The sequence below is a fragment of the Lutjanus erythropterus genome, chromosome 4, assembly GCF_056507025.1.
Source record: "Lutjanus erythropterus isolate fLutEry1 chromosome 4, fLutEry1.hap2, whole genome shotgun sequence".
In the NCBI taxonomy this organism is placed as follows: domain Eukaryota; kingdom Metazoa; phylum Chordata; class Actinopteri; order Lutjaniformes; family Lutjanidae; genus Lutjanus; species Lutjanus erythropterus.
The window spans coordinates 47341355-47368941 of NC_139320.1; the positions used below are offsets into that span (position 1 = coordinate 47341355).

At 38.1% G+C, this 27587-nt stretch overlaps 1 protein-coding gene across 1 annotated transcript in view; it reads left to right on the forward strand.

The window, feature by feature from the left end:
• trarg1a (trafficking regulator of GLUT4 (SLC2A4) 1a) overlaps positions 1-20295 on the forward strand; it is a 32580-nt gene extending 12285 nt beyond the window's left edge. Inside the window, exons 2-3 of the mRNA XM_084716744.1 lie at positions 13552-13683; positions 20221-20295. Coding sequence (XP_084572870.1) covers positions 13552-13683; positions 20221-20295 — 207 coding nt within the window. The remainder of the gene's footprint in view (positions 1-13551; positions 13684-20220) is intronic.
• Positions 20296-27587: the final 7292 nt, after the last annotated feature.

The window sequence follows — 27587 nt, forward strand, 5'->3', positions numbered from 1 at the left end:
TCTAATACTGCGAACATAGTGGGAGAGCACTTCATACTGTTGTTGCCAATAATATGAAGCCTATCAGAGAGTAAAGAAGAGGCTGCTCATAATTTAATAGAAAACAAATATTCTTTTTTTTTTTATTTGCAGTGTTAAACCTGTGCAAGGGATGATATTATCATTCTACAGTTGATAAAGTAGAATATATAGAAAGCTACCTCGTGATGTGGATACAAAGCAGTGGAGTACCACCCAGCTTTATGAGGCAGGGGGGAGGGGTGTCATCAGCTATATAATGTAGGGGCTTTTTTCTTACAAGCAGGATCTTCCAAGTAGTATCTTAAAGATTAACGTTGCATGGAAATTTAAAGGCACAATTTTCCCAAAAAAACAATGCATGGATTCCACCGTTACGGCTCCGATAGACTGCAGTATGTAAAAGCAGGTAATGTCCAGTCTGCATTTATATTGTTCAGAGAAGGTGTCCCTCAAGGTTTGATATTAGGGCCTGTCCTTTTCACCATCTATATTAATGATATCGTCCAGGCCAGGGTCTGCAACTGCGGCTCCAGAGCCACATGAGGCTCTTTTACCTCTATTGACTCGCTTTCACAAAAAAAACCTATATGAAAATTAATAACATTTTTTTTTTTTACATTTTAATTTTCATGTATAATTGTTGTAGGCCTGAAGTGATTCTTACATTCTTCAGTTATCAACATGTGTAGCCTAAACACTGAATTAAAAAAAAAAAGTTTTAATTTTTGATCAATTAAAATTTTACAAAGCCTCCACCAAATGTTCAGCACCTTTTCCTCTAAATTTCGCTGGTGGGTAGTCTTAAGTCTCACTAGGCTAGCCATGGATGCCAAATCCAAAAAAGAAAAGAAAAGTCTGAGGAAAATAAAGAATTTAATAGTTGTAGTTCCAGACATTTTATTATTAATATCTTTTAGCCAAAAATGTCTCTTTTGAAAGTAAAAGTTGCAGATCCCTGTTTCAGACTTTAAATACTTGTACTGTTCATTTTCATGCTGATGATACTCCATTTTATACAACAAATAACAGCTGACTTCCCACTCTTCTTAATTGGATACCAGGGGCCGCACATAATCAACAACTGCAGTTTGAAATCTTGTTTCAGCTCAGGACAACGTGTCTGTGGGTCATGTTAATGTTGGAGGAACTTTGCAAATAACCACTGGTTGCATCTGGCAGTTGTGGTGACATTGCAGTAGGTGCTTCACCATCGGTTGCCTGGTGTGGATCTGCACTCTACTGAGGGCAGTCTTGTAGGTCGACCTTTAACAGTACCCCAACAAAATATTCATTTACATGTTCTTCAAATTTTCTTTTTTGTTAGCTTGGTTATTACAGTAATGTATAAAACATAAAGAAATATGGACAGAAATAGGTGTCACTATCTGCGTTTTTGGTGCAATTTTGGTTTCTATATTTTTAGATTTAAAGTGAAAAATGAAAAAATCCTTCAGCAAATTGCAGTATTTTTATATTATACTTCAGAATGGCTGAGCTTAAAGTTATTATTTATAGATGTTAACTATAGTAAATGTGGATGCAACTCTACATACCTTCATGCACTGCATTGCACCATCTTGGCTCAAGGGATGGTGATGCTGAGCTATTCATCTATCAGCCAAACACTTTGGTCCAGACTGAAATATCTCAACAACTACTGAAACAATTGCTCTGAAAGTACCATGAAACTAAATACCTGCAAAACTAATGACAATCAAACCAGCTCCAGCTGTACTTTCTGTTTAGTACCAATCAGCAAATGTTTGCGTGCTAACTTGCAAAACTAAGATGTCGAACTTGCTACTATTCCACTTTCTTAAAGGTAGAATCAGCAGGATTTTTTTTTCTTAAAAGCTCCAGAACAATGCCAGAATGTCAAATACTGATGTTCTGAGTTGGTCTTGAGCCTCCCAAAGAAGTCAGTCAGGCATTGTCAATGTAAGCGTGTTAGCATGCTAACATTTTCTTTTAGCTTACAGCCTCACAGAGTTGCTAACATGGCTTTAGACTCTGAGTAAGACGCATTTTTGAGGCACACACTTGATGCACCAGAAACACTCTCATTTCAATCCGTGCACCATCCAGCTGCATCCTCGCTATGTCTAACCGGTGTGATCACGACCTGAAGCCTTTAGACTATTATTCAATAAATTCACTAATAAAAGTGAGGCTGATACCCTGTATTTTATCCACATTTGTAAACTAGGCTGAGCAGTTTGGCTCCAGAGCCAGAAATCACCTCACTCTGCTCCAGTTTAATCCCACAGACTCTCCCTTCACTTAACCAAGCAGTTGGGAAGTGAAACACGGGAACTTCTTGAACTTCTCGTACAATTACTGCCACTTGAAACTTCACTGCTAAACTTAAATCCCTCTGCTCTGATCACCAATACCTGATGGCTCTGAGCGCAACCGCCACACACTCTTTTCTCCTTCTCCATCATTGATTATGTATCATGTTGATGGAAAAGTAGATCAGGAATAATCACACATATCAAAGTTAAAATGCATATTGCACAGAAAGTTTGACTGCTCATTTGCTGCTGGACACTTTGAAATACACAGACAAATACAAAGCCCGTATAGACAGACGCTTCAGTGTGGTGTGAGTGATGCTCTGCAGTCCAAACAAGAGCTCAGTCCTCCTTAAAAATGTCATCGCTCAGTCAATTGTTCCATTGAGTTTGCCCAAAGTAAGTGTCAATAAAGAAATCTAAATGTATTTAACGTTGTAACTGGACTCTTGTTCTCATCATTTTAAATCCTCTGATGGATCCGGACAAACTTTACCCTGATTGGTAATTAGCGCTTCCTTTTCCTGTATCAATCTGATTCTGATGTGGTTACAGATGCGTTTGCCTCATTGTGGACAGGACACGCAGCACTTTGTAGCTGTATTGTGTAATGCTAATACAATTTTATATTGACAAACACATTGCTAATAGCAGAATGTTCCATTACTCTTGATAACAGTGTTCTGTGCTGTGAACTGAATTGTGAAACTCACTCATCAGTGATACGCTGAATGGAAAAAGGCTAACATCATTATGGCTTTGTGTTTCTGTGTTGCTAACACTTACAGTTAGCTTATTTGAACTGTGTTTCCAGTTCACGAGCCAACTAAGACATAAATACAGTTAAAATTTATGAGCTGCAGCAGCAGCTATGCATTTTATAGCTCCAAGAATGAGAGCGTTGCCATCAGGGCTCTGACAGATTTGATCATCTGACCACATTGAGTGGTTTTGCAATTTTAATGGAGATTCTACTGTAACAAGACTGAGTCTGAAAGTCCTGTTAGCGGCCCCTAGAGGCCGCGATGCACCTTACACCCAGTCAGACAAATGTGGTTTAAGCCAGCAGACTGAGAGACTGACCCACAGCCTTGTTCTCCCTTTTGGAGGGCTTAAAAATGACTATTACTAAATTATAAATCAACCTTGAATTTTGAAAAAGTTTTTTTAAATTAATGTTTTAATGTTACAGCAACGGGGAATAAGCTTTTTTACAGTCAGAGGGTCACATAAAATTAGTTAAATTAATAAAAAAAAATAACTTTGTATGAAGAATAATAGGTGTAAAAGCTTATTAACAATTTTAATTTGATCAAATTGGCCAGTCTGACAGACATAAATACACAGCAGCTCCTTTGTACACTGTCTCTCTCCAGCAGGCAGCCGCTGGCTCTTCATTATTAATGACAAGAGAGAAAGGGAGCACTTACTGACTTACTAGCCTCCACCTTCCCCTGCTGAACACAAGAATTACAGTACAGGAAGAGAGAGTAGTGTGTGTGTGTGTGTGTGTGTGTGTGTGTGTGTGTGTGTGTGTGTGTGTGTGTGTGTGTGTGTGTGGCTGGTAGCACAATGAACACTGGACAAGACACTTTGAGGGTAGAATTTCCCATTCAGAAAACAAATATGACCGGGGTTACTCTCGCTGTGAATCAATATAGACATTCATCAGCCAAGTGAGGGGTGCCTCTCACACACACACACACACACACACACACACACACACACACACACACACACACACACACACACACACACACACACAATCTCTTGCAACCACTGGGGCTAACATCAAAAAAGGCTGGGTGTAATAAACCAGATTTCTGACATAGAACCCTGCCCTTATTTCTTTCTTTTCTTTATTATGATGGATGGAAAATATCATTTTTTCATTAACGTTTTCTCTCTGAGTGGCTAAATAGGCAGTGTTTTCTCAAAGAGGCTTACATTGATTTAAGATGCTGATGTGGCTTTTCTCTGGGATGTGAGTCCGGATCAATACAGGGCTCCACTGGGACTGTGTTTGTACCATAGCTTCACATTGCAGCCCTGGAAGTGAGAAGCAGAAGTGTGTGTGAGCGAGAGAGAAAAAAACGTCTTTTTTTTACTGTCAGGAGCCCAGATTGACACGTATTTATTTAGTTTTTGTGGCTAGAGTCAATTGTACCAAAGTCCTAGTTAAAAGTTTTCAAATTTTGATCTGTTTTTTATTCTTAGAATTACCCCTCCAGTTAAGTCGTTTTTAGTTCATTAAAAGTCTTTAAAAGGCATTTTATGCTTTTCAAGTGAATTGAAGCCTGCTGAATACATTTTGTTAAAGGCGGACTATGCAGGATTTGCCAGCTGTATAAACACACCAGTCAAAGAGCGAGCAGTGGTGGTTGAGCGAGATAGAGAGTGAATGAAAAGAGGGAGTGTCATCGGCAAGAACAAAGCATTGAATCAGAGATGTTACCTGTTTTCTGATTGTTTCAGCAGTTAGTGCAGGAGTCTGCAACCTTTACAATCAATGGGGCCATTTTTGGCCTAAAAAAGAAAAAAAAATGTCTGAAGCCGCAACTATTAAATTCTCTCTTTTCCCGAGGACTTTTCTCTTTTTTTGATTTGGCATCCATAACCAGCTTATGGAGACTCAAGAAAATTAGCTACCATCAAAGTTTAGTTGAACAAATATTTTTTTTAGGTATAGGCTTCATATTTTTACAGTAAAAAAAACAAAAACAGCAAAAAAACATAAGAATTAATTTACATTGTAAAAAAAAAATAATTGAGACAACTCAACAATTGAACACAAGGTACTACAATAGATCTTTGAATTTTGAGCCCAACTTGAACTCTTGAGCTTTGAAATAAACTTTTTTTTTTTTTGCATAAGTTTTGCAGAATCTGTAATCTTTAGTTGAGATAATTTACTTTTCTTCTTCAGATAAACTTGAACCTTTGAGTTCTAGAAACTAAAAAGAATGTATTTGAAAATACGGGTCACAGTGAGCTGTGAACCTGATTTGTCATTATTTTGGTGCCTGAAAATGAAATGGTTCATATTAATTTTTTTCTTTCATTTTTTCAGCCCCACCCTCATATACATCCGTGATGCTGGGGATGCACCAGTTGTAAAATTCTGGGCTGATGTAACAAGATGAAAGAGTTTGGCAGACAGCAAGTGCAGATATCAGTGTTTTTTGTGGTCGTTTATTTTGTTTTTGTTGTTGTTTATTCACCCATTTCATATTATTTTCATTACAAAAAACACAGCACCTGTTGCCCTCTTATGTCATGGTTGTGTCCCAAACAGCAGCTGGGTATGCTAACACGTCCAACAGCAAATAACCTACACAACATTTACACCCCGTATTAAAATGGAATCTGGATCCAGATATCAGATTGTTGTGCGAATTGCGTTTACATCTACCAACAATCTGATCACAATACAAGCCAGACTACCTGTAGATGTGGTCAGGCAGATGTGATCACATTTCCATCATGTAGCATTTACACCTTGCATTAACATGTGCTTTTCCTTATCTAGATAACTTATCCAGATCACTTTTTAGTAGCAGGTGTAAATAAGGTGCACGTGAGCTTGATGTGACACAATCATAAATCAGACACCGCCATCAATGAATGTCATCTCATTTGCTTTGATTGCAGTCAACACACCGACATCGATGTCCAGCCGATGAATCATTGCATCCCAACATTATAGAGACAGAGATCAGATGAGAGAGAGATGAAACCTGGTCACTAAATTTTTATAGAGTCCTGACCTCACACCTCGTGGTTGTTAATGCTGAACCATGGCTAAAAGGTTGATAGCTGAACGTCCTGAACACAACACAATAAGCAAAGACAGGCAGAGAGCAGAGTCTCTGCGGATACAGACACCCCCATTCATAAGTGATGAGGGTTTTTTTTAGGAAAATACTGCATAGTATACTTTTAAAGGGACAGATCACCCGCCATAATGCATATTTTTCCTCCGGCCTGTAGTGCTGTTTATCCATCTAGATTGTTTTGATGTGAGTTGCCTAGTTTTGAAGATGTTAGTCGTAGAGATGTCTGCCTTCTCTCCAATATAATAGAACTGGATAGCGCTTGAAAATTTGAAAAACATTTGAAAAACTGTTTCCATAAATTATGAACCATTTTCTCCTTACTACTTAGCTAATCCACAGGCTTTGTTGTGAGCAGTTTTATGTAAGAACTACTTTCTTTCTGCAGTAGAATAACTAACGAGACTGTATTCAGCACCACAAGCTGAGTGACAGTCAGACATTTCTACAGCCAAGGAAAAGTAAGAAGGAATCTTTTTGATATTGAGGTGGACTGTCCCTTTAACTAAATGAAACTAACTGAACTTAGAAAAAATATAAGAGGGACTACATACCATGCCATATGACAAATCTTAGATTTGTTATTTAAAAAAAAAAATCTCACTCTTCAACAAACTGTCATGATCATATTTTGTGTATGTTTCTTCAATATCACAAGTGTTAATATTTCCATGAGGAAAAAAAAAAAAAAAATCAGGCTGAGTTTGACACTATTTTAAACACTACACAAACATAGAGACCAGATTGCAATCTCAGGATACTTATTGCTCATTTAAAAGTAGCTGTCTGGTGTAGTGGAACACCCCAGGGTTACACTGTCCCAACCCACCCGCAACCAAGTGCACTGTGGGATCTGACTCCACCAGAGACAGCCTGGAGACAGAGGGGCTCCTGGGAGCGGGGGGATGAAGTCACTTCTGTAGAGGGAGAAGAGGGAGGATGGAGGATGGAGGGAGGGCTCTCCCTCTCTCTCCCTCTCTCTCCCTCTCCCTCCCTCTCTCTCCCGCTCTGTCTGTCTCTGCAGTGTAATCTTATCTCACACTGAGGCAACCCCCAGCTCTGCACCCTCAGTACTGACTGAGGCAAGAAGACACACAACACTGATTGTTTTTTTTTTAAAAAAAATACATTGTTTGGGATGTTTTTGGAATCAGTTGCGAGATATTGCTGGGGAGTCCCTTCCATCTCCACCAGTCTTGACTGAAAAAATGTGTTTTTATCATGATGAACTAGCAAATTTTAGGAATGTTAAATAACATTTGTAACACTTTACAACAGAGGTTGTAAAACTACACATTCTTTACTCAAGTAGAAGAACAGATACAGATAAAAAAAAAAACACTGTGGTACGAGTGGAAATACTGCTTCCACACACTTCTTTCTTGTTGTGTTGTTTTTAGTCTCATTACATCTTTTAAGTTGTTTTTCATCTTGTTACATTGTTTACATTGTTTTTCATCTTGTTGCATCTTTTAGTCTTCTCTGTTGTTTTTCGTATTGTTACGTCTTCTTTGTCTTGTTACATGTTTTATGCTGCTTTTCAGAATAAAAATCTCATTTTTACACAGCAACACAGCAATTTTTTAATCATTTAAATTGGCTGTGTGGTTAATAACATGTTTCAGAACACACATTTATTGTTACTTTACAGTATCTTTAAGCAACATTTATAGAAACACTTTTCTCGTGATGAAATAGCTTAGCTGTGAACTTAATGACATACATGTTAATTAAAATCTTTATCAACCTTATCCTACTTTTAATTAGTACCTTAATTAATTAATGTTTATTACTGCACTAAGTAATGTTAATTAACGTTTCCACTCATCTCATTCTTTCTAATTGCTGCTCTCCCTCTGTTTCATCTTTGGTTTGGTTCTTCCAGCAGTAATTTATTTGAAGACACGTTCACTGGGTTAATGTGAGAAGTAAATCATGAGGCAATGTCTGCTGAATTGGCTTCAGTAGGCTATATTTTAAACTAAATATATTAATTTCAGGATATGGGTAGTGATTATTCCGTTTAATGCCACTCTATCTTTATGGAGAACTCCTCCCGACAAAAATATAGCTGTGTAATTTAATATAGATGAGAGGAGTGAGAGGTCCATTTCCTGCTGTGCTGCACACAGGCTGTGGTTTAAAAAGACATGTTCAGCACCACGGACAGCTCCTAAAGTTTTCATCAGGCACAGGAGCGAGAACAGCTCATGGCCTTAATGCATGGAAGAGGTTTGGATTTAGAACATAAGCTTTAGAACATGTGATCGCTTTTTTTTTTCTTCTCTCTCTGCTGCAACACTCAGTTTAACGCAGAGTATGAGTGACACTTTTCTTGTACTGTTTTTCCCCCCTGAGTCCAACCTCTGAACGCTCTCAGTTTATCAGGGCATGGACCCAGAGGGTGTAGTTAAAGCTGCCCCACGGGGATGCCGACCCAGGCTGACACACGCCAGCTGGTGCTGTGTACAGAGCCCAGACAGCTCTGGATTGAAATCCAGTGAGTGGATACGACCGCTCCATAACCCGATTTGTTCATGACAGAATTCCTGGACAGTTCTGACCTCCTGCCGTGGTGCATTATCCTATTAAAACACCCCTGATAGATGCTGGCACTGCTGGCATGAAGGCGCGATCAGCTGTCCTGCAGCATTCAAACATTCATTCATCTATAAAAGGGCTCAGTGGGCGCCATGCAAACGTAATCAACACCATCACACCACCGCCAGACTGCGATGTTTTCACTCTGCGTGATGGATGCGCACAACCGGAGCGAGACGGCAGGAAGTGGAATTCATCAGACCGGGCCGTGTTTTTCCAACTCTCCAGTGTCCAATGTTGTTCCTTAGCTCAGCACAACCTGTAATTCCTGTTTAGTGCGGAAAGAAAGACAGCTCTGTTTGTTTGTGGTGAGGTGGGACAGGTTATGCATTCTGATTATTGTAGGGTGTTTCTGCAAGTACGAGGATTTTATAGTCCCAACAGTGAAATGTTGGATTTGTTTGTTTATTAAAATTTGTCATGCTTGACAAATATACACACAGTGTTACTAAACACGTTGACACATTATTGTGAAATAAATCCTGACAGGATGATGCAGGTCTTGAATCATCCTGAAGGGGTTTATTTCACAATAATGACCAGCTCACTGTACATTATGATTGCATGGTTATGTACCAATATATATATATGTATATATCTTGCACACATTTATGTGACTCAAAATATTGATTTTAAAATTATTTTACGGCTTTATTTCACAATAGTGATCTGCTGACTGTACATTATCCTGCTTGTTGCTGCTGGTTATGTACCAAACAAATAAATAATTTGACACAAACTATTAATTTAAAATTGATTTTACTGATTGAACATTTATTTTATCTCAGAACTGTCCATAATAACAGTCTTTCTTCATAACAACAGTCTGTTATACATAAATAACACACTTTAGAATGCTGTCATTGACCAATCAGAATTGAGTACTTAAAAAAGCCCTGTAATAATGTAATTTAATAACGTTTCTTAAATATTTTATGGGTCAAAACACCTTTTGTTAATGTCCCACAACTTTGATCTCAGTGTTCAGATACTTAAAATGACCATACTAATTGTTTTTGCTGTTTAATGGTTATTTATATGATTTTTTCATCTAAATGTTTCTGTCCTCTGCCTCTGGAGTATTCATTGTGGGCCCTCACCAAACAGCTTATTAATTGGTCCAGTAAACCCATCAGCTGTCTGTCATAAAAAGCAACATATATAATCTTTTCTGGGACAGAAAAATGGCAAAAACCATAAAAAAATAAACATATTCCAGAATAAAATCTTAATGACTATATACAATTCTATGTATCTGTTCGTAGGTATTACAGACTGATGGTTAAAATAAAAATTCATATATACACGTCTACATCTGTCATTACATAATGTCCTTTTAGTGAACTTAGTTTCTCAGAGTAGATTAACTGTTTACAGAATCGTCTTAATAAGATAGAAATAGTTCAGCTGGAACCTGGTTTAATATTGTTTGTTGGTTTTTTTTGCAACTTAAATTTTACTGAAGTGGTTGACATGAGCAGTGTTATATTTATACAAGAGTCTTTCAGTGATAAATGTCATGGCTACATCTTAAAAACACATATATTTAGTACATTTCCATCAAGGCATCAATCGATCAATCAAGGAATCAATGCCAGTTATTATCATTATACAACACAAAGTTGAAGAACAAAATTAGAGTTGTGGTTACTTGCTGATGGTCTGCATTATTCACAATGGAATAGGATCAATTTTAAAACAAAATAAAATATGTACTGCTATTTACATATACACACATACCGAAATAATTATGTAGTGCATTTATGGTGCATTTCTTCCAGTATTTAACAAATTGGTTAAATCATAGTCTCATGGTGGTAATTTTTTGCATAGACTATTATTCTCTTATTATTTTTATGCTTTTATTAGAAAGAAAAAATGTTTATTAATCCCCAGGAGGAAAATGGTTGTGTTACAAAAATAAAAGGAATAAGTAGACAAAAATTATACAATAAAATATAGATTAAAAATGTGTAAAAATATAAAAATATATTTGCAATATATTCACCCTTGTACACAGACAGTGCTGAAGATGGAGGTTATAATACAGTAAGTGTGTTAAATGCATAACGGTATAGGCTGGCTCAAATGCACAGAATGATTATTTATTTAATTTAGTTTCTAGAATATGTTTATATTTTTAGATAAAAGACCTGGTAGAAAAATAGCACTGATCTCTGTGATATAACCATTTTACTTCCATGACATTCAGATTGAACAACAGAGACCTGTTTCCTATTTCTTAAAGAAGAATTAAATCATGCTTTTGCTTGAGAAGATAAATTAAATGTAGTTAATCTGGATAGCAGAACCTCATGAATTCCAGTATCAAATGCTCCTTATCCAGAAGACTTTTAATATTTTCAAGCAGGTAGCAGTTTGTTATAATTCTGTTGAATGCTTGGGTATGATACAGAATTGATTTTGGTGCAGAAGATTATTATCCTCCATATATGAAATATATGAAAGGAGTACAGACTGTAGATTGGAGAGATATTTAAAAGACAACAAATTGTTACATAATAACTTTTGAAAAGAAAGAAAATCGACATTTCATAAATTGAACCTTTCTTTTACGGCAAAATCAATAAAGAGATGTCAAGAACCAAACAGCGTGTGTGTGTATGTGTATGTGTGTGTGTGTGTGTGTTGGGTTTTCGGTTCTTCAGCATGTGCCATATTATGTGTTTGACAGCGTGACAAATTAAAAGCAGCCAAATGAAATGCAAACCAGGGTTAATGAGAAGATAGTGACAGTAGCTGTGTGAGATTTGTTGTTTTGGGACTCTCACACGTGAAAGCAGTGCACAAGTATTGAGCATCCATTTATCATGCCTCACACACACACACTCATAAATCATCCTGTCTCCATATCTGCAGCGTACATAAAGCAATATACATACAGCATTAAGTTGATCTACAGCCCCTTCACACTGCTCCATCCAATTGACTCTGCAAGTCTCATCCTTCCATCAATCCCAATCTGCCATTCTGAAATAGACAATTTCACCGTTCACAGCTGGAAATAAATTTTTGTTGGCATTTTACCAGACGGCCCTCTACAGCACCCAGAAGACAAGTCAACAGTTCTGAACTGAATGTGTGTCACTGCCCCTTTAAAAAAAACTCGGCTGTCGATTAACGGAAAACCACCTGATAAATATTTTAAAGTGGAACTCTAAGAGAGCCGCTAGAGCGAGTCAGGCTCCCGTACTGTACTGTGGAGTTTAATGTACGGGGAACCCAAAGTGTAGATCCTTTTAGTTTCTGGTGTTTCTTTTATGTTGTGCTGAAGGCGTCTATAAAGTCAAACAAAATAAGTGGTGTGCTCGACTCAAAGCACCATGTAAAAACACAATCTGACTTTTTTTGTTGTAGGGTGCCTTTTTGTTATTGATTGCTTTTTTGTTGCTCTGTGCTGTTTTTTTTTTTGTTTGTTTGTTTGTTTGTTTTGTTTTTGTTTCGTTGTTGCAGGGTGTTTCTTTTTGTGGCTCGGTGCTTTTTGTTGCACAGAGCCTTTTTTGTTGCTAGGTGCTTTTTTTTGTTGCTGGATGCTTTTTTTTGTTGCTGGATGCTTTTTTTGTTGCTGGATGCTTTTTTGTCGCAAGGTGTTGTATTGATAAATTGAAGCTCACAGGGAAGTTGTACTTATTGAAAGTCACTGGGGAAATTTGGAATATTAACGTCACATGGTGCTTCTACAGCAGTATGGTGGTATTATTATTATTTATTCATTTATTTATTTATTCTTATTTGAAGTGGTTGACATGGGCATTGCCACAAGTTTTTATGGGGTGTGCACAGATATGTGTGTGTGTGTGTGTGTGTGTGTGTGTGTGTGTGTGTGTGTGTGTGTGTGTGTGTGTGTCTACTATTTGTTTGTTATTGTTTAATTTTATGTACAGCCCTTTGAGACATATTTTCTGTTTAATTCTTCTGGTCTTAAGAAAGATTGTTGAGTCCAGTGTGGGTTGTATTTGATCGGTCCAGTCCCCCCAAAAGATTAAAGTTCCTGGTGATTCTAGGATTAAGTAGAAGGTCACTCAGCAGAGTGACAAATGCTGAAACACCAACTGCAATGTCACCACCAGTCAAGTTACAGTTTACATCCATGTCTGTCCACATACAATGTATATAAAGTGAAGCTGACCTTTGAACTTTTGGATATTAAATGTCATCACCTCATCATTTCATCCTGCAAGATATTTGTTTGTAATTTTGTCATAATTAGTGTGTGAATTCTTGAGTTATGGTGTGGCCAACATGTATTCAGTGAGGTCACTGTGACTTTTGACCTTTGACCACCAAAATTTAATCAGTTCATCTTTGAGTCCAAGTGGCCATTTGTGTGAAGTTTGAAGAAATTCCCTCAAGGCGTTCTTGAGATACTGCATTCACAAGAATGAGATGATCTGAAAACATAACGCCTCTGACCATAAAAACTTAAGGGCATAAAATTCATTTAAAAAAAAAAAGGCTTTTCAAAATGTATGAATCATAGAGGCCCTTCAGCAAACAATCATGACTGTGCACAAAAAGAATTAGGCTGGTCGGTCTTGTAATATTCAAGATAAGCACCAAACAAGCTGTAGGTCCAGTGATCACCGACACACTCACACACTCACACACTCACACACTCACTCATGCAAACACAGAGGCAATTACATGATTAATTTAAGTAGTAACTTGAACTTTACTTCTATTTCCAGATCATGTAAGTGATTGACACCGTGTGTTATTACCCTGTGTTCCTGGTAGCACAGGTCCTCCTGGTAACACCCTGTGCTTCTGTGTGTCTCCAGTCCAGAAACAGTCTCCAGGTGGGGGACATCGATGGGGCCAGGAGGCTGGGTCGACTGGCTCGTCTGCTCAGTATCGTCTCCATCGTCCTGGGTATCGTCATCATCATAGTCTACGTCTCAGTTTCAGGTACAGCAACAAAGACAAGACAGACAACATTTCAAGATACTATGATGTAAAATAAATGACGGACCAACACACAGCCTGTTTGAATGTGTGTAATAATGATGTAATATAATAATAATGATCAGTACAGTATTCGATGAAGCCTCCAGTGTACATAAATGTTTATAGTGAGTGGTGGAAGAAGTATTCAAATCCTTAAGTTAAGTACTATAAAAAAGTAAAAGTACTCTCTTACAAAAAAAGTTATGCATTCAAAATTTGATTTAAGTAAAAGTACAGAAGTATCAGCAACAAAATATACTTTAAGTCTCATAATCTCATAATGCAGAGTGACTACTGTCAGTTTTTTACTATTGGATTATTATTTTATGTGCATTAATTTAGTAATCAGTACTACTCACTGGTCAAGGTGGAGTTCAGGAGGACAGTTCACCCCAGAATACAAAAATATATGTTTTACCTTCCAGAAGAAATAAAGTAGATTTTAGTGGATTGTAAAGTAGTTCTGGTAGATTCTACTGCAGAAAGAAAGTTAAATCTAGATGGATAAATACCTCTACAGGCCAAAACATTAATTATGAATTATTTGAACTGCCTGTTTAAGTTAAAGAAGCAGCTTTAAAATACTCCATTACAAGTAAAAGTATCAGCAACAGAATGTCAGTTTTATACTATTTTATTATTGTATTATTGTTATTGATGCATTAATATATAATCTGTACTGTTATGTTGTCACTGGTTGAGGTGGAGTTCATTTTAAGTACTTTACTGCATCATATTGCATCATTTGTTTTGTATGTAAAATCATAATATGAAAAATAATCTTGCAACTTTATTTGAGTGAACTTTGTATTTGAGAGGAAAGTACAATACAGTACTGAAATGTAGTGTGGTAGAATATAGATAATAGTAACAATTATAAATAAAAGTAAGCAGAATAATAATGAAATACTCAAGGAGAGTACAAGTACCCCAAAGTTTCGCTCTAAGTACTGTACCTGAGTAAATATATGTAATTACTGTCCACTGTCATTTACAGTAGAGCTCATGAGTATGTAGAAAGGGGTGTGTGTCCACTCACAAACACACACAGGGTTTTAACAACAAGTGTTCAACAACATGAACACCTCCTGCATTACGATTACAGGATGATATATGACACCACCACATGAGCATGAGATGTGTGTTTTTCTACGTCCAAACTCAGCACATTCCTAAGCCTTGTGTTCGTGTGTGTGTGTGTGTGTGTGTGTTCGTGTGTGTGTGTGTGTGTGTGTGTGTGTGTGTGTGTGTGTGTGTGTGTGTGTGTGCACAGATTGATTTAGCACTGCAGTGAGTGTAGTGAGCTGACTGTGCAGCAGGGGCGGCTTCTCTACTGCTTAAAGCCTTCAACAGTTGAGCTGCATCAGTCAAACAGTGAAGCTCTTTGACTGAGTTGCACCAACAAAGATTCATTTAATCCAAGATTAGTTCTAATCAGAGTTTAGTAGAGCTATGTTTAAAATGATCCAGACTTAAAGTGAATCTCTGTTGCACTGTTAAAAACTTGACAGAATGTTACATTGTTTCCTTGCTAGCTAAAAAGTTAACAAAACGTTTAAGTGTTTAGTGGCTCGCTAAAAATGTTAAAGAACGCTACGTTGTTTGGTAGCTAGCTAAAAGGTGAATAAAAAATTATACTATTTGCTAGCTAGCTAAAAATGTAGTTAGCCTAGTTAGCCTACTCATGATAACTCGGCAGAGAAGCTCTAATTTTTTTCCTCTTTTGAGAAAAACCTCTTGTCTGAAATCATTGGTCCAATATGGCCAAATAATAGAAGATTAAAAAGTAAACAGTAAGGAAAAAAGGCGCTGCCTGACTGCAGTTGGCAGACTGTTTTAACAGATTAACTGGAGTGAAAGAAAAAAAGAGTCATAAAAGTCAGTTGGGTTGAGTCTGTCCTGTAAAGTTGACATGAAACAGAAATCAGTGCGCTATTTACTTCTGCATATTTACATATGTAAAGAAAATCAGGTGGTGAACATCTTGGAAGACACACCGCTGTACCATACTGTTGCTAATCAGCTAATTAATCATTTGCCTTAGCGCTGCACTGCTAAAAGTTGAAGACTGATCCACAAGAGGAAGTCATGACTATTAAAATGATGTCATTGGTTGACATTTGTTAGTTCTAGCTCATGTAAGCATGTGTCATATTTGGTTTTACAGGAAGCAACAACAGAAGATATATTGATATATGAATAAAAAGAATTTGGGATTTTTTGTCATTTATTTTGGCGTATATTGCTATTAGGTGCACAATATGACTAAGGAGGTGATCTAAATGGGTCATCTTGACTTAAACTTTCTTTGAAGAACTTAATTATTTTCCTCAAGTCATCTAAAAGAAGGCATATATTAAAAGTTAAACCTCTTCAAGTGTAAGTTCAAAGTTAATAATGTAGTCTATCGCAGTTCAAATTGGAGTTTAAAGTTTTTGGTGCAACAGAATTCAGTTTCATCTACGTTTAGTTCAAAATCTAAAAGGGTTTGAATTTAATCTTCCTTAATTTTAGGATAGTTTTAAGGTTTGGTGCAATATAATTTAAAGTTAAATCAGAGTTGAAATGGCTTTAAGAATAAATCCTTGTTGGAGCGCAGCCTTTGTGTCTGACCTGACTTTCTCTGACAATGCCGCACTTCTGCTCTTCTTTCTTTTGCAGTAAGTAAGTGACACGGAGGACCTGCGGGAAGAAAATGAACCGTGAAAGCTGAACCACGGATGCACCAAGGAGGGAAACAAAAAACCCCTTCCAAAAAAAAAAAAAACTAAGTAGATAAATATGATTCTTAATTTTATGCCATATGGTAACGACATCATGACCACCCTCAGAATGCAAAAAAAAATAGGCAACTCATGAGAGCAGGTACTGCAGCAAGTAAACAAATGAAAAAAATCATTCAGAGATGCATGCATTAGAATCCAGTAACATGTGCTTGACAAAAATAACAAAAACCTGATGTAGAATTGTTCGGGTTGAAACAGAGGAAAAAGGAAATGCAGATTTATATGTGGTCAGGAGGACTCATAGATGTGTCTTTTTGGAATAACGGACTTCTTAAACTGAAGAGGACGATCTATGTGTGAGGACAACAGACGCTTTCTATGTCTGCGACGGGGCTCCTTTGAAAGAAGCGATTGTGGGTTTGGACTTCAAACTCTGGACAGCTGCATATAATCTGCATATATCCCTTACTGAACCTCTTGCATTCGAAGCATATTCAGCTACAAATACAGTATATTTGAGAAATTGATATATGAATATGAATATATATAGATGTACATTTTATAAAAATGTTTGTATGCCACGTGGTGCTGGGTTTGTTAAGACTGTCACAATGGCTGCTTTGCCAGCACTTGGATTATCCGTGGATGTTCAAGGGTTTGTGAAAAGGGGCAGGGAACACATTTTTAATTTTTGTTTTTTATTATAAGTTTTTGAACTTAAAAAAAAAAAACTGAGACCAACTGCATGCCTGAATGTAGATAACCAAACCTCTGCCTTCGTTTTTTGACTGTTATTAGTTGTCTCTTTTCTTAGTAAGGAGCCGGAGAGGCTAACCTACAGGTTTGCACATGGAAGAGTGATTTTGTGTACATTATGTGAGTCTAGCCACTGTAGAATGTGTGAGGACTGTGATCTAACCCTCTAACACCCTCCCCGTTTGTCTCCAAAAATCTCAGAAACGCATGCCAAACTTTCAAGTCCTGCTTTTCCTTTCGCATCTTCCAATTCTTCCCCACAAAACCTGTTTCAAGTGGCTGCTGTCCCTCAGTTTTGTCTCTGCTCCTTCATCGTAACCTCCATTTTGCATATTACCTTTCTACACCGTATCTCCCCATTTTCCATTCTTACATTCTTATACATGGACAGTTCAATGCCATCGTTTCACTGAATGTTTTTTCCGCTCCATTGTACTGGTATGAAATGTATTTATATGGGAAAATATATATGCAATATGTACGCATGCTAGGGGCCAAACAGGCCTACACACATTTATTTTTTGTAAATGAACAGGCCTATGAGTTAGACTTTGTCTGAGTAACAACAAATAGCATTTAAATGATGTTTCTTTCAAATCCAAGCACGACAGATTGTCTGTATTCGTCACTTTATCAGAAAGAAGTCACTGTATTAAATCCCCTGTGACTGCACCGGACTGTTGTATTGACACATTACAGGCTTATGCTACAAGCACAGGTAACATAACATTGTAATCACTGTAAGACCATGTAGCTTTATTTAAATCACCGCTTTTCTTTGGGCGTTGATGTTTATTTTTATATATATATATATCTTGTGCAATCATTTGGTCCTTTTTCAGTGATAAAAAATGATGCCGTTTGTTGAGTTCCAGTGGTTGTTTGTTTAAGGGCTCGTACACGAGGAGAAACACCAGCTAATTAAAAAAGAAGCAGGATTAAATTGATCAATCTATGCAGCTAAAGTCTGAAAGTGGAGCTGCAGCCGTGTAGAATATAGCACAACATTTTGTGCTAAATGGGTTTGTATCCATTCCATTCCAGTTCACAGCTGTACATAAAAATCTTTATCCAAACATCTGAAAGCAGCAAAATCCAAAGAGTCCCCATGTTTACCACCAAACTAATATACAAAATGTTACATTACATTGTAGCTAAAGTGGCAACATATGTGTAATTTCTGTACAAAACGAAATTTTCCATCTCTGAAACTGGTGTTTAAGAGCCAACTGTCTAGCCGATAAGCTCTGCTCTGTCAGTAAAACAGTTCAAACCTTCATTTCATTCCTAAAATATTACTGTGTTTCTTTTCCAGTATACTGTATGTGCCAGTTTTCATCTCTGTGGTGTACATTTTGCATGTCTGGAATAAATGTTACCATGCATGGTCCAAGTTTTGCCTTTTGATGATGCTGTTTATGAAGAGTTTGTGTGTCGGCAGGCAGAATTAAAAGTTTATAGCCATGCAGCGGCTCTGTGAGGCTGTACTGAGTTAAACGCTATCGTCACATGCTAACATAACCACAGCAATAAAGCTGTGTGTACTGTGTTCACCGTCTTAGTCAGAAGGTGATTTGACGATACAGTCTCTCCTCTTCATCCCATAGCAGTAGAGAGACAGGTTGTTCGCTGCCCGACTCATTGATCCTTCTGACTTAAGTTTGAGTAAGTTTGAATCTATGGCTGCGACCACGGCTCTGAAGTATCAGCTAACTGAACTGTGTATAAATGCACGGTGCTGTCTGTGGTGCTGAAGTAGCAGATAGATTTGTAATTGTGTCTCTTTGTCTGAGTTCTGCCCTTCTGACAGTTTAGTCTTGGACCTGTAATATTCTTTAAATTATATTGGTATGGAGCAGAACCAAAATTGTGATTCATGAGTCGGTTTTCTCGTCCCAGGTTAACAAAATGAACTTGTTACCGAAAAGAACCCATCTTCTCATCACCAGGATGCTCCGATTGGGTCATCCCTCTTTTTAAGAATAAACAAATTGTTTGCTGATATTAATTTAGCATTTTAGCACGCTAACATTTGCTATTTAGAACTAAATACAAAGTACAGCTGAGGCAGATGGGGAGTGTATTTCATTATAAACCAGAATAGAAGTGTTTTGCCTGATGATGGTGTAAGATTAGAAAGCAGGGGATCATCAAAGTTATCTGAGCCAGATTTCATAACAGTCATCAGAATATTTCATAAAAATATCAACAAAATGTGAATCTTAAGGTGGCGCTACAGGTGTAGTCAGGAAATCACCAAAGTCAGCCGTCAACCGCTGGGAAACATGAAAACATGTACAAAATTAAATGTCCATCCATCCAGTTGTTGTTGATATACAACCCAAATTCCAAAAAAGTTGGGACCTTGTGAAAAACATAAACATAAACAGAATGCTCAATTGAACACAGTACAAACACAAGATATTTAATGTTCAAAGTGATTACATTTAGTTAATGTTAAGTTAATGAGTTTCACTTATTCTGAATTTGATGCCTGAAACACATTCCAAAAAAGTTGGAACAGCGTGGAACGCTCAAAAAACAGCTGTTCGGAACATTCCACAGGTAAACAGGTTCAGTATCATGACTGGGTATTAAATGTGCATCCTCAAAAGGCTCAGTCGTTCACAAGCAAGGATGAGGTGAGACTCACCACTTTGTTCAAGAACCACGTTCCTTAATGCATAAAGGACTAGAGGGATTTCACCATCTACAGTCCATAATATCATCTAAAGATTCAGAGAATCTGGAGAAATCTCTGCAAGGCTGAAAACCAACACTGAACTTGATGTTTCTCTCTTTCTCTCCATGTAGTAATAGCTGGGAACACTTTGGAAAACCGTTCTCAGTAAACACAGTTTGTCGCTGCATCTACAAATGCAAGTTAAGACTTAACCATGCGAAGAGAAAGACATATATCAACAACATCCAGAAAGGCTGCAGACCTGTCTGAGCCCGAGCTCATCTGAGATGGACGGACACAAAGTCAGTCCTTTATCTGTTTGTTTTGTGTCTTCTCAGAGGAAAAGGACCATCCAGATGATACGAGCACAATGTTCAAAAGCCAGCATCTCTGATGGTATGGGGGTGTGTTAGAGCCCATGGCATCGTGGGTAACATAAATGACTACTAGACTGACCTGCCTGCAGTCCAGACCTGTCTCTCACTGGAAACATGTGGTGCATTATGAAGTACAAAATACGACAACCCAGAAAGATCAGTATCAAGCAAGAACGAGCCAGAGCTTCACCGTCCTCAGTTCCCAGTCAGTGTTGTTAAAATAAAAGGTGATGTAACACTACGGTGAACTAGTCCTGCCCCAACGTATTGCAGACATCAAATTCAGAATGAGTGCATATTTACGAAAAACAATAAAGTTAGTAAGATTGAAAATTGTAAATCTTGTCTGGAATACAGGTAGAAAAGGGTTTGAAAATGATGACAGTCTTTTGTTTATGTTTTACACATAATCCCATTTTTTTGAATTGAGGTTGTATTTCAGTCTGGACTAAATTGTTGGACCAACCAACAGATCGTCTTTGCTACCCGTGGATAAGAACTTTTACTTTATAGCAAAGATGTGGACTTTAGACGCATGTCTTGGACTCAAGTCAGACACAAGTCACATTTGATGATTTTAGACCTGTGACTTGAACCAGGACTTTTAACACCAATAGCTTGTGACTTCACTTGGACTGAAGCCTTTTGACCTTCCCCCAAAAAGTATTACTTAAAAAGCATGCCACAAATTACTTCATTTCCTAAAACAACCAACACTAATCCTTCTCTGCAAACAGACACTTTATTTCTCAGACAGCATCTAATCAAGTTGTAGGAGAGAACCACGAAGAACTGACGTTGCGTTACTGAGATCCAGTTGGAAAAAAATGATATCAAGGATAATTTTGTTTGCAAACACGAACTATGAAGTAGACAACAAAATTGAATTGCAGATTGAGACGCCACAACTTGCAACTTTGTTTGACATTTGAAGTTACACAAAAACTGTTAAGCTGAGGCTCTATTGTTAAAATGGCTTTACTTATAGTGAAGACCACATTATGACTTGTTTAGGACTTGAGACTTGCCTGTCTTGACTTGGGACATGAATGAAAAGAATTAAGACTTACTTGTGACTTGCAAAACAAAGATTGAGTCCCACCTCTGCCTTATAGAAGGCGTACCTTTAGAAGAGGAAAGAAAAAAAAGGTAAAACATCAAAATCATGTAAAAAAAATGTTCCTTTACTTACTGAACATACATGCAGACTGGACATCATAAGATCAACACTTGTACAATGTAACAGAACAAAAAGCCACATTTCTGAGTGTATTTACACACAATGTTCTGTTTTAATAGAGACTGAATCAGAGATTGATTTTACTTTGTGTTAAGGCTGCAGTCTGCAGTGCTGTTGTATTGGATTACACTACTATTGTACAGCTGTTGCTGTCCTGCACATACAACAGGTCCTGATGAACAAACACCATTTATCAAGGACTCCACAACTATGGGTCACAGATGGCCCTGGGGAAAAAAAGGAAAATGAAGAAGAATTCATGACAGACTTTGCACTTTTTCTACAAACTCTGCAGAGCGGTGGCCTGACGCAACACTTACAACACCACAACCGTCAAACATAAAAACTGCATCCTGTCTTTTTGTTGTGCTTTTTCTGTTTCTGAATCAAATTATCTGTTCTTTAATTTGAAAGAAAAAAAATGCTGGCTGTTTTGCTAAACAATCTTGACCTTCATACTCAAGCCTTTTAAAGGGACAGTTCAACCCAAAATCAAAAATACATATTTTTCCCCTGCCCCATAGTGCTAGTTATCATCTCAGTTTTTTGGTATGAGTTCTCTTCTCTCCAATATAATGAAACTTGACAGCTCGTGGCTTGTGGCCATTTCAAACACACGTGAAAACTTATAAACCAGTGTCTCTTTCCAAAAAATCATGACCTGATTAATTCAGATAATCTACAGACCATGTTGTGAACAGTTTCATGTAGGAACTATTTTCTCTCTGCAGTAGAATCACCGAGAACTACTTTAGAATATACCAGAACTACTAAGAAATCTGAAACTACTTTCTTTCTGCAGTAGAATCTAATGAAACTACTTTAGAATCTACTCGAATTGCTTTCCCTCTGCATTAGAATCTACTGGAACTATTCTTGAATCTGGTAGAACTACTTCCTTTCTGCAGTAGAATCTACCAGAACTATTTTAGAATCTTCTGGAACTACTTTCAAATCTAGTGGTACTAGTGTCTTTCTGCAGTAGAATCTACCGGAACTACTTTAGAATCTACTGGAATTGCTTTCCCTCTGCATTAGAATCTACTGGAACTATTCTTGAATCTGGTAGAACTACTTCCTTTCTGCAGTAGAATCTACCGGAACTACTTTAGAATCTTCTGGAACTACTTTCAAATCTAGTGGTACTAGTGTCTTTCTGCAGTAGAATCTACCGGAACTACTTTAGAATCTACTGGAACAACGTATGAATCCAATGGAAGTACTTTCTTTCTACTTGAAAGAAATCTAGATGGATAAATAGCACTTCAGGCCAGGGGAAAATATGTTCTTGTGATTTTGGATCAAACTGTCCCTTTAACTCCCTTAAAGTTAGAGAAAAGTGATAGCGGGCATTATGTCATCAGATGAGTGAAGCATCATTGACGTTTGTTCTTAAGAAACTAAAATAGCCGTCTGACTCCTTCAGAGGAGCAGACTTGTGTCTAACATTTCAGCGGCTGTGAATACACAGACTTTGTGCTTGTCAGGAGTCACTGTAGCGTGACCTGTCTAAGCGAGAGGACTCGGTGCTTAGTTCTGCCTGGTTGGCGTTCAGTTTGAGCGGCTGAAATATTCAAGAGTTGGACGCATCGGCACCTCTGAAGTCTGCTGGACAGCGTGTGCATGTCTGAACCAAATTTAGACTTCAGCACAGGGTTTCCCTCCTAAAGGACGCGAGATATTCAGGAAAAGGTAGAAATGCTCATCTGGCTGCTGTAAAACAGAGAAAAGACAGTTCTTTTAAAAAAAAATGCCAGATCAACATGAGGACATTCTTCAAAAGCTGCACTTTTAGTCTTCCTTTGTGAGGACGGCATCAAACAGCGGGAATGAGAACAAGAAACCAAATTTATCCTCTTCAGTCCATTGAAGTGAGCCTATTTTATTTGGATTCCGGTCGAGTAGCAGCCTGAAGCTGTGAGACAAAAACACATTGATGTTTCTCACATGGCTGCGGCGCTTTCACAGTCCGACACCCCCCCCAACAAAGAAAGACTTTAATCTAACGAGTCAAACCCAGTCTGCATTCATTCCCGTCTCAGACGGACGCTTTAGTCGCCACCTTCAAATGCTCGTGTCACTTTGTGTTCCAGGTGGAATGAAATCAAACGGAGGTTCATGTGCTCTGGCAGGTACACTGTACTGAGAGAAGGTGCAGAGCGGTTAACTCCCTCAACAGCTCATCATCAAAGCAGCCTTTCCATTTCTCTTCTATAACCACCTAAAACTAGTTCAGTGAAGGCAGCAGGACTGGCTCGTTTGCTGTTGACGACATTTCAGCCCTTCATCCAACTCTGTCATGACCGCCTTTATGTGACCTCAGTAACATTCAGCTGATGAAGCCTCGTGGAAAAAAGCGGGCAAAGAATCACGAGCTGAAACTGGAACAGAGTCAAACACTCACATGTTACAGCCAAAATCAACACTGTGCATTTCACTTGTCTGACTTAAAGTGGTTATAATCTCACGCTCATTTTCAGGCTCATACCGTTACACTTTATGTTAAGGTAATAACTGTCAGTTAATAGGTAATAATGATTTTAAAAAAGTGTTAACAATAGCAAAATAAACTGTTTATTGTTTGATTATAAGGCCTTTATTTATTGATAGACTGCTTAAGAATGTTAAGAAAAACCTTATGAGTTTCTTATAATATCATTACAAACACATTTATTGAGTTTATCATTTGTTATTGGTTTATTAAAATTCCTATATTCTTTTTTATTCATCTGTTAGCAGTTAACTATGCCTTTATGAACAGTTAACGATGCATTTGGGGTTACCTGATCTAAAGTGTGAACAGTGCTTATTGAGGTTAATTAATCTTTTATTATTATTTTATGGCAGCCTCTAATCTCATATTTTAACAATTTAAGAATGTTTCCAACAGAGCAGCCTTTAAAAAAAAAAAACTTTTTTTCTCTCTCCCCTTTTTTTAAATGGATTTTGTTTTCTTTTATCATTATTATTATTATTATTATTATTGTTATTATTATTATTGTAGTAGTATTATTACATTTTCACTGTGTTATGAGGCCACATGTACTTTGTCTTATTCACTGTTGTTATAAATCCCATTTCAACAAAAGAATCAAGGACCATTGGGGGAGGGGCAGGGGGCTGATATTTGTTTGTTTGTGTGTTTGTGGTGGGGGGTGGCGATGGAGATGGGACTGTGATACTTTGTAACTGTAATAAAAAAAATCAATAAAATTGTACTGGGGAAAAAAAATCTTTTACTATATGTTAATGATGAAGATCGTGGTTAACTATTAATAATGCATTATATAGTGTAGCCAATAGTTCAAGTGAGACACGACCGCAGCACAAAATGAAGATGCTGAAAAAATCCAAAAGTGCTGGAAATGACATTTGTCATCAATTAGTTAGTGAAGAGAACCACCAGCCACTGCTGTCTACAACAACACTTTAGCCTCGTTCTCAAGAGATTCGGTATAACAACCTCCACGTGTGTTGTTAGAAACTTTTGTCTCTTCTTATTCTTCTTTAGAGTAACTTTTGACTCTGAGTGGCGTCCTCTAGTGGATGTACTGATTAACAGCCATGTCATCATGAAGGATGCAGGCAAGTATGAGGGCATAATGAGCTTAAAAGCCCCATGTCTATTCCAAATTCCCCTCCAAACCTGGTGCACATAATGCTGTGTAATGATGTGTTGCACAGAGATGTCACCAAGTAACGGACCAAACAAACGAGGCATTTCAGGCAGTTCAGGAGGAGTTTCTGTAGAGGTGAGTAACTCCCTTTGACTTTGACTTTAGTCTTTGTGACTGCAGACCTTTTGCATGCACAAAAAGCTACATAACACATTAACACATTTTTTTTTCATTATTGATTTATCTGCTGATTCTCTGCGTCACAATTTCCCATGTTTGTTTTGTTAAACCAGCAGTCCAAAAGTCAAAGATATTTAGTTTACTTTATTTGACAACAAAGAAGGGAAGCAAATGTTCTTATTTGTGATGCTGTTAATTTATGTTGAAATCTGCAGTGCAGAACTTTTGTTATTAGAACGTATGCCTGCAGTTTTCTACTAGCTTGCCACCACCAGAATTCTGAGCCCTACACACTAACTTTTAGTAGCCACTTCATGAGCTCACTAAACTAGTCGTGTTCACCTGTTGTTTGAAAGGAATTAGTCACAAGCTGTTTTCCAGCAGTATGCTTTCTGTCTTTTTCTTTTTACTACCCTGATTTCCCTTTCTATAGGAAAGACAGAACTTGCGGCACATGTCTGCACTCAAAAATCAGCAGTCATTTGACTCCATTAGCTACATTTAGAGATTAATCCTAGTGTGGGGCGTCTTTCATTTTATCAACCCAGTGTAGATGCAGCATATATGACAGCCAATCAGAGTCTACAGCTTTAAAGGCAGCTGAGAATGGACACTTTTGGCACTGAATGTCATAAAATTGTAAATAAAAAGTTAGAGTTAACAGTTTCTTTGCTGCTGCTCCTCCTCTCGAGGGTGCCGTCTTTCAGCGGACCCATCTTGGCACTACTACCACCGAAACGGTTCCTGGCTGCGCCTATAGTTTTTCCAAGCTTGCTGTGTGTGGAGCGGCAGCCCTTCCTGAAAACACCTGCAGGCGCCCAAAGACACTCTGGCAGTGAAGAGGGCTCTGGTGGAGGAGACCAGGTGAGAAACACTGACACAGCAGAAGAGGTCGATGTGTTTACTGGGGAGGACTGTAGCTCACAATCCACTGTATCAGCACCATGGTTGGCTGTTTGTTTAAACCAACCGAAGAAAAACAACCTTCCTGCCTAGCATGGTTACCATTGGCTGTCATATGCTGACGCTTTCGCCACGTAGAAGTGGGAACGGTTTCATCTAAACTCGGTCGAGAGATGCCTCTGAGAGCCCCTGAAAACAAAGTTCCCTCTCTTAACTGATTTATTCAGCCAATTTTGATTGCATTATGACACTAATTACTTAGAATAAAAATATATTTTTTAAAAGGTTTCATTCAGGCTTTTCTAGACCCCTCTGTCCATTAGGGACCTGGGAAGTCAGTCCCACTTTTCCCCATGTGTACTACTAAAGTCGATCCGGTTAAAAACGCGTCACGATGGGAGCCCCAGCAAGGGAATGTCGCCACATACATTAGATTTAGAAACTTGAGTACACTGAAAAAAACAGATTACCTGGAAGTGACAGGCTTCAACAGCACTGTGTGAACTCAAGCAAGGGCTTGAAAAAATTCAAATCAATTATCAAAATGGTTGCAGATTTTCTGTTGATTTGTCACATTGATTGATTCAACTTTTAATACTAATTCACTGAGAGCAGGTGCCATGATGGCTGAGGAGGTTAAAGAAAAGACTAGTGGAAGAAGTATTCAGGTAATCATGAATATGCAAATAGTCCCCCCCCTTTCCACCCCACCACCCCTACACCTAATGGGCCTTTTCCACCGGCACTTTCGGATGTGCCGAGCGAAAGACTGCAGCAAATTGCATTTCCATTATCACTTTCAGCACACTGATCTGCACCGTACCACAAACCTACTCTTGAGTGGGGTCAAAGTGAGCCTGACCCTCCTCCAGGCAGGCTGTGGTGACGTCTCATCAGCTACAGCCGACCTATGATGAGCCTCTTTTCTTGCCCTTGAATAAGCGAGCGTTGTGATATTGAGCAAGAAGTTTCTAAAAGCCTCTTTATGTTCAGCTCACAGCGCTTTTGTAGCTAGAATATGTTTTGAAATGTAGTTTCTCGTCTATGTCAGGTCTGTACTCTCGGGTATCTGCATTACTTTACCGTTTTATTCACTTTGGCGTGTGTGGCCTGAATTTAAGGAGACGTATGTGAAGGGTTTATCCACCGCTTTACAGCTGCTCGACTGGAGCCTCCTCAAGCTCGTCTTCAGGTGAAAGACACACCTTGAAGCAGGTAGCACTGTTGTAACATGCAAAGCCACACTGTGCTGGGCTGACGGGCTGAGACACATCGAGTGGAGCCAGGCCAGCTCTGTGTATGGAAAAGAGCCATAAGTAACTGCTCCTGGCTTCTCCTCTGTTTGCTAGCTCATCACTGTAACTAGCTACATCCAGCTTCTCCTGTGG